Source organism: Camponotus vicinus, unplaced genomic scaffold (assembly GCF_025532165.1).
Source record: "Camponotus vicinus isolate PSW18456_S1 unplaced genomic scaffold, iyCamVici1.0 SCAF_8, whole genome shotgun sequence".
Classification (NCBI taxonomy): Eukaryota; Metazoa; Arthropoda; class Insecta; order Hymenoptera; family Formicidae; genus Camponotus; species Camponotus vicinus.
The window spans coordinates 3,719,564-3,733,654 of NW_028141980.1; the positions used below are offsets into that span (position 1 = coordinate 3,719,564).

Consider the following 14,091-nt stretch of genomic DNA (forward strand, 5'->3'; position numbering starts at 1 on the left):
TGACCTTGCCTTAACTGGTTGGGTCACCACACGACCTTGCCTTCACTGGCTGGGTTACCACACGTTCAAGCACCCCGAATTGTGAGAGGCGAGGGGACTCACGTTAATCAAGCACCCCGAAGGGAACAGAAAACTGCTACGTCCACGACGTTGTTCCTGGGTTACGCTAAAAGCAGTTTCTTGAGAAGTAATTAATGAGTAATAAAAAATAATGAGAAGTTTGTTTTAAGACTAATTTCGAGTATTAACAATGAAAACGTGGTATTTTTATTGTTAATTTATTGCAGAATCGTAAGCATGGGTTCTCAGTAAGAGAAATCGAAGAAATTGAATTTCGTCGATTACAGCGCCATCTATCATGAATCGAGAAAAATGTTTCAGACAAATTGTATGTGTTTTTAGCCAAAGATTCCGAATATGCAATAAAAAATAGGGGTTCCCATTTAAGATTTCAAACTTGCCCCCCCTCACCGCCCAGGGGGAGGGGTGGGGGGGCTCATTTTAACGTCATTGTACGTCCCCCTCGAAATGACAAAATTTTGATTCTAAACATTTTTTCGTAGTGTGCTTATTTTTCGAGTTATTTGGCTGCCTAAGTTAAAATGGGTCACCCTGTATATATTTATATATGACGCAAGACTTATATATAATTATATATTAAACTAACAGAAATCCATATATAATTATACATAAAATTGTGAACATTATATATATATAAGTATGCAAAATGCGCACTTATATATAATTATATGTAACAGTTATTGCACTTATATATAAATATATATAATGTCCTGTACTCTATCATTTATAATTATACATATTTTTGCACAATTATATATAGTTTTGTACAATTATATTCAATTCTGCATGAATATACATGAAAAATTTTTTACCGGGTAGTTATAACTCCCTAAAAGTAATGTTCGTTTACACGCAAGGATTTATTTTATCACTATTCCTCTTTACTTTAACTTATTGGCAGTTTTTGTATACTAATACTCGTCACTCGTTGATACTTGATTATTCAGGTTGGCAATACGATTGTTATAACTCTCGTAGCGTTTACACGTCTTCTTAAATCCGGATTTGTAAGTCTACTCCTTTTCCTCAGCAAGAGTAGCGTTACTACAACTGGTGTAATAACATCGGCGTAAAGTACGGTTTACACGGCATCTAACACCAGTAGTTGCAACAGCGGTTGTTACTAAACTTGATTTAACGTTGCCGTGTAAACGTACTCAATGACGTATATAACTAGACCAAGCCACAGTATATCCAGTAGCGCAACTCCCTGTCGACACCTTTGATGTCAGTGTTGGCCAAAACGGAGTGCGCATGCGCGAAATAAGTAAGTTGATCAGTAACGCCATCTGAATTTCTATCTCACTTACTCTTTTGTATTCATTCTGCTCTCTCTCTCTCTCTTTATCTCATGATACAATATTAATTCAAAATGTATTTTAATGTTATTTTAATTTTATTTTAATGTATTTTAATTTTAAATTTTAAAAAATATATAGAAATAAATTGTTAATAATATATCTAAAAAAGAAAAACATCAAATAAAAAAATAAATAATTGTTATAAACGAAATATATTACATGTAATAAAAAATAGAAAGTAAAAAAATAAAATATATAAAAAATGTTAAATACTTTTATGCTCAAGAAAATAGAAATTATAATTATTAAACTATATAATATTATAATATAATTATATTACATAATCAATTATATTAAATAATTAATATATGAAATTAAAGTACAATTATACTAATTACAATTATACTAATATATTTCCGTTTTTGCTTTCTCTCACACATTTAAATGCCTAATTAAATGTCTACCTGTCATTACTCTATATTTTTTAACTGTAAACTAAACAATAAAATATTTATTTATACATGCTTATGTATATTTTATATATATGTATAATATATTAGTATAATTGTAATTAGTATAATATTGTACTTTAATTTCATATATTAATTATTTAATATAATTGATTATGTAATATAATTATATTATAATATTATATAGTTTAATAATTATAATTTCTATTTTCTTGAGCATAAAAGTATTTAACATTTTTTATATATTTTATTTTTTTACTTTCTATTTTTTATTACATGTAATATATTTCGTTTATAACAATTATTTATTTTTTTATTTGATGTTTTTCTTTTTTAGATATATTATTAACAATTTATTTCTATATATTTTTTAAAATTTAAAATTAAAATACATTAAAATAAAATTAAAATAACATTAAAATACATTTTGAATTAATATTGTATCATGAGCTAAAGAGAGAGAGAGAGAGCAGAATGGATACGAAAGAGTAAGCGAGATAGAAGTTCAGATGGCGTTACTGACCAACTTACTTATTTCGCGCATGCGCACTCCGTTTTGGCCAACACAAAATCGGGAGAGTTGCGCTACTGGATATACCGTGACCAAGCATTCTCAGAGAAGGCCGGAAATTGGAAGTTTAAGACACAGTGAGAACGTTGAACGGCATCTATGCTTTCCTTTTCTATCATACAAGAAGCAAATGGCCGTCCCAAAACTGTCAAGAGCTATATATAAGGTGGTACAGAAATAAAAATGGAATCGAAATTTTCATTTATCTTGATACATTATTGATATTAATACTATTTTATGCAGTATACACATGATCATAATACAAATATTGTTATATTTATTTAGTAATAAAATTGATTTTGGTGCATAATCGATGCCACAAATACAGCAAACAGCCATTTTGTCCTCTTTTTAATGCAATATTTGTAATATTTTTTTCAAAAAATTTATATATGTGTATATATTTTTACGTGTATTTTTACCAATTTTACTCATATACTGTTTCGCATGTCCAGTTTGCGTTTGTGTCATATCACGCCATTATGCTTTTGACAGTCTATAGAATAGAAAGAGAAAGCATAGAGCCATTCAAGTATTAAGAGAATACTCGACTGTGATTGGTCAATTTCTTAAGTCTTACGCCTTAAGTCTCCTTAAAATCTCATTGGCCCATATTCTGAATCCTCTTTTATCGATAAAAGTGCTCCTAAAAGCGGCCTGTAGCCAATCAGAAGGCTTATATGCCACTTTTAGAGGCACTTTTATCGATAAAAGAGGATTCAGAATATGGGCCATTGTAGACGCCGCATTAAGCGTCGTCTACAATGAGATTTTAAGGAGACTTAAGGCGTAAGACTTAAGAAATTGATCAATCACAATCAAGTATTAAGAGAATACTCGACTGTGATTGGTCAATTTCTTAAATCTTACGCCTTATGCGTCGTCTACAATGAGATTTTAAGGCGTAAGATTTAAGAAATTGATCAATCACAGTTGAGTATTCTCTTAATACTTGATTGTGATTGGTCAATTTCTTAAGTCTTACGCCTTAAAATCTCATTGTAGACGACGCTTTAAGTCTCCTTAAAATCTCATTGGTCCATATTCTGAATCCTCTTTTATCGATAAATGTGCTCCTAAAAGCGGCCTGTAGCCAATCAGAAGGCTTATATGCCACTTTAGAGACACTTTTATCGATATAAAAGAGGATTCAGAATATGGGCCATTGTAGACGACGCATTACGCAGTCGCTGCCGCACACACACACACACACACAGATGTCATTCATTTATCTATAGTGTACGTGATGTAAACTATAGATAAACAAATGACATTTGCGGCAGCGACTGCATAAACGAATGCACCCTCTCTGTTTTAAACTGTCAATATCCGGCTTCACTCCCCTCACCTATAAACTATATGAAAGCTTGGTCTAGTTATATACGTCATTGGTACAAGAGGACACTCTCGGGCCGATATTCATAGTCCGTTCTTATATTTAAGATCGTCTTAAGTTCATCTTTAGATATTGTATGTATCATTTCATTGGCTATGGATTATCTGAAGATGAACTAAAGACGATCTTAAATATAAGACCGGACTATGAATACCGGCCTCGGTCTAATATTATTGTGTCTATGGGATGTAATTATATTAATTATTATATATATATATATATATATATATATATATATATATATATCAGTGCTACATTTTTTTATGTATAGAAATACTTTATTAATGCTAGATTCGCCACAGATGCGTGAAAAACCCGATCCGTCAAAAATGACACCAGCGTGCTATAGGCCCATATTCTGAATCCTCTTTTATCGATAAAAGTGCCTCTAAAAGTGACATATAAGCCTTCTGATTGGCTACAGGCCGCTTTTAGGAGCACTTTTATCGATAAAAGAGGATTCAGAATATGGGCCATAGAGTTCACTGATGAAAAGCGCCGGCGCGTAGCTGTTCTTAAGTTTTTCTCTATTTTAAGATTCTTGAGCTACAGAATATTATTGGAATTGTTGAAAAAAATGACATTCAACATGTTAAAGTACCGTTTCTCCAGTCACAGCTTGCGTCAATTGAAAAAGGTTGTCACCACTAGAAATTGTTCAATACCAAAATTACACATATCTACTTCGACAGTTACAATGAACAGTAAGGTATATATCTGTTTTGATGTAAAAAATGTTTTAATCATATATATAGTGGAATATTTATGAGAATCTAACTCATTTTTGCCACTAGGAAATATTAAAAGAGAACTTCTCTAAATTTTCAATATTTTGTAATGTATAACTCAGTTTTACATAACATCTCAATATTTTATATATATAATATATATATTCCTCATATGATATAATATAAATATTCAATTTATATTTTTGTTAAAAATGATAGAAATTTATGATCATTAATCCTATTTATAAAAGGTGAAAATGAATTAATCATAAAATCTGTTTTGAGGTATTTAATAGCATTTGTGTATATAGATAATATCTCCATAGATTTTTATTTTTTAGAAATAAATGTTTATTTTTTATTGAATTTCTCTACATTGTCTTCTATATTTTCAATATATTCTAGTTTTACATTACATTTTATAATTTTTTATATTACTGACTATATTGCTAATAAATAAACTTATATAATTAGTAATAATTTATCTTAATAATAGGAAAGAAATGCTTGTACAAATTATTATATAATTATTAATGTCAATATATATTTATATAAATATATAATTGTACTTACATCTTTATGTTAAAAATATGAATATTCTCATGCTTTATATATTTATGCTATATATTATTATATATTTAGGAACAGGGACATGGAGATTACAGACTAGAAAGAGATACATTTGGAGAATTAAAAGTTCCAAAGGACAAGTACTATGGCGCACAAACTCTTCGGGCATTAATGAATTTTCCAATTGGTGATACATTTGAACGTATGCCTGTAAGAGTAATACTGTAAATAATTTATCTAATTTATCTTTCAGTTTCCTTTTTCTTAAATAAATTATTTTTGTGCAGTATGGAGTAATAGTTGCTCTAGGTATATTAAAGAAAGCTGCTGCAGAAGTGAATAAAGAATGTGGTTTTTTGGATCCTAAAGTTGCTGATGCTATCAGTAAAGCTGCAGATGATGTAATAAGTGGAAAATTATATAATGATCATTTCCCATTAATTATATGGCAAACTGGATCTGGAACACAAACCCACATGAATGTCAATGAGGTTAAATTACAAATACATATATATGTGTGTGTGTGTGTATGTATATATATGTATATATACACACACATATATATATACATACACAATAAGTTTCAACATTATATCAAGTTATGTTTATGATATTTCTTTGATTAATAGAAATGATTGAAAATACTTAGGTTATTGCCAATCGTGCAATTGAAATACTTGGTGGAGAACTTGGTTCAAAAAAACCTGTGCATCCAAATGATCATGTTAATATGTCACAAAGTAGCAATGATACATTTCCATCTGCTATGCATGTAGCTGTCGCTTTAGAAATTCATAAAGTATTAATCCCTGGTTTGGAAAGATTGCACAAAGCATTAAATGAAAAGGCGGAAGAATGGAAAGATATTATAAAAATTGGTAGAACGCATACCCAAGATGCAGTTCCATTAACATTGGGTCAAGAATTTTCAGGCATGTATCTTTTTTTAATTATTTATAAAATAACTTATTACGAAAAAAAAAACATTAAAATATTTCATATTTGTTTCTCATACAGGATATACTACACAGATTAAATATGGTATTGAAAGAGTGAAGGATACACTTCCAAGATTATATCAATTGGCTCTTGGTGGTACAGCAGTCGGAACCGGTTTAAATGCGCGAAAAGGCGCTGTAGAAAAGATAATTGCAAAAGTCGCGCAACTCACTGGTTTACCATTTGTCCCTGCTCCAAATAAATTTGAAGCTCTGGCTGCACATGATGCAATTGTTGAAGTACATGGTGCTTTTAATACAGTGGCTGTTTCTCTGATGAAGGTATACACACGCACGCACGCACGCGCGCGCACATACACACATACATTAGTATTATAAAAATATGTTTCTTAATCATTTATATTCTACTGATATTTTTTTGTATGTAATTTGCATAGATTGCAAATGATATTAGATTTCTCGGAAGTGGGCCTAGATGTGGTTTAGGAGAATTATCTCTTCCAGAAAATGAACCTGGAAGTTCTATTATGCCTGGAAAAGTAAATCCTACACAGGCTGAATCAATGACTATGGTATGCAGTCAAGTAATGGGTAATCATGTGGCAATAACTATCAGTGGCAGCAATGGTCATTTTGAACTTAATGTTTTTAAACCTATTATGGTTGCCAATGCTCTGAGATCTGCAAGACTATTAGGTGATGCCTGTTCATCATTTGCAAAGAACTGTATTGTAGGCATTACTCCCAATATTGAGAAATTACAAAAGAATGTAAATGAAAGTTTGATGCTTGTCACAGCATTGAATCCACATATTGGTTATGATAAGGTATCCATATATTTATATTCCTTGTAAAATAAAATGAAAAGATTTGTTTTAAATTCCAAGTTTATTAATATTTACTAGAAATTTTTATAATTTTTTTTTATAGGCTGCTGCAATTGCTAAGCATGCACACAAAGAAAAACTCACGCTAAAAGAATCTGCATTGAAACATGGAATAACGACGGAACAGTTTGATCAATGGGTCAAACCTGAACAAATGCTTGGTCCGAAATAATTTTCATGTTAAGAAATATTTAGTGGAAATATGCACTTCAGTGCTTATTTTGACCAATATAACTTGATATGAGAAAGTGTTAATAAATACTTATTACATATTAACAAACTAGAAAATATTTACATTTTTTAAATATAATAAAATTAAAAATATAAAATTATCCATATTCAAAATGGATATTATCAATATAAACGCATACGTTATTTATAATGTATAATATACATTATATTTACTTAAAATTAAATTTAATACAGATTATTGTGATTTTAATTAATATTTGTACAGTTCAAAAATTTCTATTTGATTATTATACATTTTTAAACTAATTTAATTAGTATAAATGTATAAATCAATATTATATGACAATTTATACATATATACATACATATATATATATATATATATATATATATACACACACACACACAAAGGGTGTCTATATACTTATCACACTTATTGTCTACATATATGATTGAGATAAGACATAGTCTTGTATGTCTATTTTGTCTGTTATCAACATAAATACATGTTTCAATGATATACCAAATCAAATCTGCAGGTCAAAGAGCACATAGGTCATTTCTTCTTATACACTTATAAACAACTGTGTCACAAGGAAAGACGAAATGAATATATTAATTAAAGCATGCAAAATTTATAGTAAATTAAGTATTCGTTATTATGGTGGAAAAGTTGGTATAATAGGAGTACCATTCGATAAAGGGCAGGTAAATAATAATAAAGAAATAGTATAAAACTTGCAGTCCTCATTTATTATATTGTCTATATATATATATATATATAGTTTCAACAATATATATATACAACAATATATATATATATATTGTTCAATATATATATATATATATATATATTGAACAAAAATATCGATAAAAACAGCATAAAAAATCGATAAAATCAATTAAAATGAAGACAATAAGTTTAACAGGAAAAAGAAGGCGTAGCCCATGGACCAGATGCAATTAGAGCCGCAAATTTAATATATGAATTAAAAACACTAGGTATAAAAATCATCAATACATATTATTTATCCTTCACATACACGCATGTTGTATGCGTACAATATTATATAATTTATATTCATTTCTTAAAAGAGTTGGATGTACAAGACTATGGTGATATACTATATGATATAAATAATATAAGTGATGTAAATAATATGTCACATTTGGGTTGCATAGCAAGTTGTACAAGTCGTTTATCTGAACAAGTCCGACAAGTATTACGAGATGGTAGGCAAGCACTAACAATCGGTGGTGATCACAGTTTGAGTATTGGTACTATCGATGGACATGTAAAGGTATTTAATAGCAAATATGTTTGTATATAGGAAAAATTAATAAAACTATTAAATCTGGATATTTATATACTTTTTACAGGAAAAACATGATGTAGGAGTGGTATGGGTAGATGCCCATGCAGATTTAAATACTAACAAAACGAGTGAGAGTGGTAATATACACGGAATGCCTGTAGCATTGTTAACTTCTGAATTAGCTGATTATTGGCCATATTTACCAGGCATGGATTGGCAAATGCCAATGTAAGAATAATATGTGTTTGAACATTTAGACTTTACTCTATTATTTAAATCGATGACTATTATTATATCAATGAATTAAAGAGAATAAACTTAGTATATATAATTTTTTACAGGTTGTCCATCAGAAATGTAGCTTATATTGGTTTGAGATCAGTGGACCGCTATGAAAGATTAGTAATTGAAAAATTTGGTATTACTGCTTTTGGCATGGAAGATATAGAACGTTATGGTTTGTATATAAAATAATTATATGCATCAATTATGCTTAAAATACAACATATGCTCTAAGATTAACGTTTTTAGGTATTCATGATGTAATACATATGGCACTAAATAAGATAGATCCTCATAACTCAAGATCTTTACATGTTAGTTTTGATATAGATGCATTAGATCCTCTCGAAGCACCTAGTACTGGAACTCCAGGTAGTTGATTATATTAATGTATCATTTTTATTAACAAATTCTTATTCCAATTATTCTGTCTATGAATGTTTACAAACTGCAGTTCGTGGAGGATTGTCTCTCAGAGAAGCAATCAATCTTATGGAAGAAATATACAGAACACGCCGATTGAGTGCTATAGACTTAGTAGAAGTTAATCCACAAATTGGCAGTGCACAAGATGTAAAGATTACTATAGAAGCAGCCATACATATTATTCAAGCAGCTTTAGGATATACCAGATATGGTTTGAGAGTACCTAAGGGTGTTACTGATATACCACTACAAACATCTTAATGATATATATCTTGCTTCCATTTAATTCTTATGTGACTTTATATTTCAATTCAATTGTTCTCATAAAATTACTTAATATAATAACTATATGAATATTAATTATAATTTTCACACCTATGTAATTAATTAAATAACTTATTGTCTTACAATCATATTTTAACATACTTTACATATTTTATATATATTTTTAATAGAATTTTTTGTTATTACTCATTTATCTCACACTCTCTTATTACGAATGTTTTTCCAGGTATATTATCAAAAGTAATTTCAATTTTAGATATCTCATATTTATCTTCAATTTTATGTTCTAATAATATTATCTCATAATATAATTTTGCTTTAGTTTTACTACCTTTAAGTGGAACTTTAAACCATTTATACTTTGTTTTTTGTCCAAGAATTTGTTGCCCATTGCCATAAGTGATGCGACCTAATGTTACAGGTTCTCCAAGATATGATACAGCTTTCTTATGCACATGAAAGATATTCATTACATCTTTGTAAGATTCGCTCTTTCTAATATCATGTTGTACACGATAATGAAAGGCATAACCCATACTTGCTGTTATAAATCCTCCCAAACTTGCTATTTTTACAAGTGTTCGATTTGATATCATCTATAACAAAAAAATTATATTTTGATTTTGAGAGATCTTTTTTTTTAACATTTTTGTCTGTTATACTTTAAAATCTCCATATATATATACTATTATATATAGTCTTCTTTTTCCTTCTCTTTTATTTATTCTGTTTGTTGGATTTCCATCTCATGAGGATGCAATATTAAGCGTCGTCTACAATGGCCGTAGCATAAGGTTGTAAGGCCGTAGTCGTAAGAAATTGACCAATCCCAATTGAAGTTCAGGAGAATAATCAACTGTGATTGGTCAATTTCTTATGACTACGGCCTTACAACCTTATGCTACGGCCATTGTAGACGACGCTTTAGTTGCGTTCAGCAGAAAAAGCTGCTTTGCAACTGTTGTAAAATTCGTGAGCCTGATTGGTGTATGCTCTTAATTTTGACTGGATCTAAGAGCATACACCAATCAGATTCACGAATTTTACAACAGTTGCAAAGCAGCTTTTCCTGCTGAACGCAGCCATTGGTGCGTTCTGTTTCATGCATGAAACGCATGAAGGCCATGGCACACAAAAAAACGTAAGCAGTGAAACGTAGTCAGTAAGCAAATTGACTAATCATGATTGAGCAGTAAGGGCTCCTGGGAGTCAATTGTGTATCACATTATTAAGATTACGTTCCAAAACGTAAGTAATGGCCTTCACACATAAAATTCCATAAGCACGTGAGACGTAAGCAGTAAGAAAATCAACAAATCGGAATTCTTACGTTTTAATATGGCTGCCTTACTGCTCGACCGTGATTGGTCGATTTCCTTACGCTTACGTCTTAAGCGTTGTCTACAATGAGATTTTAAGGAGACTTAAACCGGTTATACAATAGCTATCGTAAGTCGGGTGTCGTAAGAGTTAATCAATCACAGTTGATTTTAGAGAAGAATAATCGAATACGATTGGTCAACTCTTACGACACCCGACTTACGACAGCTATTGTATAACCGGCTTTAAGGCGTAAGACTTAAGAACTCTCTTAATACTCAAGTATTAAGAGAATACTCGACTGTGATTGGTCAATTTCTTAAGTCTTACGCCTTAAGTCTCCTTAAAATCTCATTATAGACGCCGCATTACGTGCTTATGGAATTTTATGTGTGATAGCCTTAACCGAGGAAAATTTTACTCGATGGCCGATTTGAACCAATCGGAAAGGCTTAAAAGAGTTTCGGAACGGCCATCGAGTAAAATTTTCCTCGGAGAGGACGTTTTGGAACGTAACCCAAGTGAAAATTACAAAAGTGAGCAAATTTACTAGATATTGACTAATGAAATTATAAATATTCTAGTACATTTGCTCACTTTTGTAATTTTCACCAAGTTGTGTGATACACAATCGACCCCCTGCACACAGGACGCGGCAACACTTGCTGCGCGGCGGAAGCCGACGCGATAGCCAATACAAAAGTTGGATTGAGTTCAACTTTGACGCGCGGTGGATATTATGTATCTGCTGATTGGCCGATTTCCTTAGGGCCTGAGCACAAAGATGTTGTAACTATTTCCGACAAAGTCGTATGCGTAAATCGGAGACGTTAGTCAACGCACAAGGATTTTACGTAAACGTAGGCCGTATCTTGTATTGCATGTTATGCGATACCTACGTTTACGTAAAATCCTTGTGCGTTGACTAAAGGCCATCACACACAAAATTGCATAGCTGCATATGCATAACATAAGACTATATGGACCAATGAGCATGAGTATTAAGTCGCCATATTGACTTACATAACATAATACTCGTTGCTCATTGGTCCATATGGTCTTATGTTATGCATATGCAGCTATGCAATTTTGGCCGGTATTCATAGTCCGTTCTTATATAGGGAGTCAGGTTATTAAAGACCTCCTATTAACTGTCGTTCGATGCCGGGTGGATTGATACATTCAATTTGTCTTTATAAAAATATATTTTACAACAAAGGAATTTACAACTATGGTTTCAGTCTTTGGTAACTTACGTCCGCTTCGGACGACGAGACACACTAGAGTGAGTGCCTCTATGGCCCATATTCTGAATCCTCTTTTATCGATAAAAGTGCTCCTAAAAGCGGCCTGTAGCCAATCAGAAGGCTTATATACCACTTTTAGAGGTACTTTTATCGATAAAAGAGGATTCAGAATATGGGCCTATGTCTTTGGTGGATCGGGGCGAGGTATGTGATGGCGCTAGTGCGTTCGTAAACCCATTCATCTGTATTTTGTCCAGATGGAAGGACGCCACAATCACTCCCCCCTTAGTGACTCCGTTCATGGAGTCGCGAATCTAATTTTTCGTGCAAGATGTCCTTTCTCTGTCTCAGCTGGCGAAGGTTCTGGAAGGGAATTATCCTCGGATAGTTGTTGGTTCTCCCTAGCCTTTTCAATGAACGCCGGCTTCAATCTGTCAATGTTGATCTCAGTCGGTCGGTCCTTGTAGTTGATCCTGTACAAAAAATCAGTCAGTCTTTTGATTATGGGAAAAGGTCCTTCATATGGTTGTTCTAGGGATCTGGTCGTTCGATCGACCCTGACGAAGACATGTGTACAGTCCTCCAACTCCTTGTGAACAAAGGCCTTTTGTTTGATGTGATGCGCTGTGGGCTTCGGTCCTACTCGCCGCATTCGCTCGCGTAGTTTCTGCAGGAACATGTCCGGGCATCCAGTGGGCTCCTCGGCTGCGAAATATTCGCCGGATCTGTAGTGTTTTTCCGTAGACCATCTCTGCTGCGGATGTCTTAATGTCGTCCTTGTAACTGTTTCGCAATCCTAAAAGTACCATAGGAAGTACATTAGTCCAATCCGTGGTGCCGTGACACATGATTGCTGCCTTGAGCGATCGGTGCCATCGCTCGATCATCCCATTTGCCTGCGGGTGAAACGCTGTCGTTCGGATTCTCCGACTTCCTATTAGCTTGACCATCGCTTCAAATATTGCTGACTCGAACTGCGCTCCTCTGTCGGTTGTAATCATGTATGGTGCTCCGAATCGTGCGATCCATGTATTAAAAAATGCGTCTGTTACAGTGTCCGCTGATGTGTCCGCTATTGGTGTAGCTTCCGGCCATCTTGTTGTCCTGTCGATCATGGTTAAACAGTACCTCATTCCTTTAGAGTTGGGTAGCGGTCCTACGATGTCTAGGTGTACGTGTTGGAACCTATCGTCCGGGACTGGAATTCGCTCTGGAATTCTGTGATTGTGTCTGTGGACTTTCACTCTCTGACACGGTAAGCATGTCTTGGCCCAGTTAGCAATATCTTTCTGCATACCTGGCCAAACGAATCTTTGTGCGATTGTTTTCTTTGTTGTCCTTCCACTTGGGTGTGACAGATTATGTATGTTGTCGAAAATTTGCTTCCGTAATACTCTCGGTACGTATATTCGAATTTCCTTGTCGACACTGCAGTATATGGTTTTGTTTCCTCCGTCTAACCGTAGTGGCCTTAGTGAGAGTGATGTCTTAGTCTCCAGTAGAGCTCTGAGTTCCTCGTCTTTCTGCTGTTCCTCGTAAAGTTCGTCTGTTGTGACGATAACTGGTAGGTTGACTGCTTCTACTCGTGACAGTGCATCCGCTACCTGGTTTTCATGCCCTGCAATATGGACAATATTAGTAGTAATCTGACTTATAAAGTCTAATTGTCTCCTTTGCCGTTCAGAGGCTTTATTAGAAGCTTGTGAGAACGCGTATTGTAGTGGTTTGTGATCCGTTAACACAACTACGTTTCGTCCTTCTGCCATGTGTTGAAAGAATTTTAATGCGGAATAAATTGCTAAGAGTTCTCTGTCGTATGTGCTATAGTTTTGTTGTGCCTCAGATAACTTCTTAGAGAAGAATCCTAATGGCTTGTATTCTCCCTCTTGATACTGCTCCAATACCGCTCCCATGGCTACGTTGGAAGCGTCTGTTCTGAGGAATAGTTTGGCGTTTCCTCGTGGATGAACCAGTAGGGTAGTCTCTGCTAAACGTCTTTTACTTTCATGAAAGGCTTCCTCTGCTTGTGTAGTCCACTCTATTGGCCGCTTGTCGCGTTT

At 33.0% G+C, this 14,091-nt stretch overlaps 2 protein-coding genes across 6 annotated transcripts; both read left to right on the forward strand.

Moving 5' to 3' along the window:
• The first annotated feature begins 3,767 nt into the window (after positions 1-3,767).
• On the forward strand, positions 3,768-7,393 carry LOC145975400 (fumarate hydratase, mitochondrial). 5 transcript variants are annotated; one of them, XM_083105873.1, is made up of 8 exons: positions 3,768-3,847; positions 4,432-4,528; positions 5,190-5,327; positions 5,405-5,608; positions 5,767-6,049; positions 6,135-6,397; positions 6,514-6,903; positions 7,007-7,393. In XM_083105873.1, exons 1-8 carry the CDS (start codon positions 3,783-3,785, stop codon positions 7,133-7,135), a joined length of 1,569 nt encoding a protein of 522 aa, XP_082961999.1. In that variant the 5' UTR covers positions 3,768-3,782; the 3' UTR covers positions 7,136-7,393. The 5 variants fall into 5 exon arrangements, with proteins under 5 accessions (XP_082961999.1, XP_082962002.1, XP_082962001.1 ...); XM_083105876.1 differs by having other exon boundaries at positions 3,768-3,814; XM_083105875.1 differs by lacking the exon at positions 3,768-3,847 and adding an exon at positions 3,891-4,007 and having other exon boundaries at positions 4,357-4,528.
• Positions 7,394-7,507: 114 nt separating this feature from the next.
• On the forward strand, positions 7,508-9,657 carry Arg (arginase). The gene is made up of 7 exons (XM_083105878.1): positions 7,508-7,863; positions 8,085-8,157; positions 8,251-8,456; positions 8,536-8,699; positions 8,813-8,928; positions 9,003-9,125; positions 9,208-9,657. Exons 1-7 carry the CDS (start codon positions 7,762-7,764, stop codon positions 9,438-9,440), a joined length of 1,017 nt encoding a protein of 338 aa, XP_082962004.1. The 5' UTR covers positions 7,508-7,761; the 3' UTR covers positions 9,441-9,657.
• Positions 9,658-14,091: the final 4,434 nt, after the last annotated feature.

What these genes read in the sequence shown, in the direction of transcription:
- Arg (XM_083105878.1), top strand. Translation starts at nt 7,762, where the DNA reads ATGAATATATTAATTAAAGCATGCAAAATTTATAGTAAATTAAGTATT. An exon ending in CTATCGATGGACATGTAAAG is followed by an intron (nt 8,457 to 8,535) that starts GTATTTAATAGC and finishes TACTTTTTACAG; the next exon opens with GAAAAACATGATGTAGGAGT. An exon ending in ACCTAGTACTGGAACTCCAG is followed by an intron (nt 9,126 to 9,207) that starts GTAGTTGATTAT and finishes TACAAACTGCAG; the next exon opens with TTCGTGGAGGATTGTCTCTC.
- LOC145975400 (XM_083105873.1), top strand. Translation starts at nt 3,783, where the DNA reads ATGAAAGCTTGGTCTAGTTATATACGTCATTGGTACAAGAGGACACTC. An exon ending in ATACATTTGAACGTATGCCT is followed by an intron (nt 5,328 to 5,404) that starts GTAAGAGTAATA and finishes ATTTTTGTGCAG; the next exon opens with TATGGAGTAATAGTTGCTCT. An exon ending in ATTGGGTCAAGAATTTTCAG is followed by an intron (nt 6,050 to 6,134) that starts GCATGTATCTTT and finishes TTTCTCATACAG; the next exon opens with GATATACTACACAGATTAAA.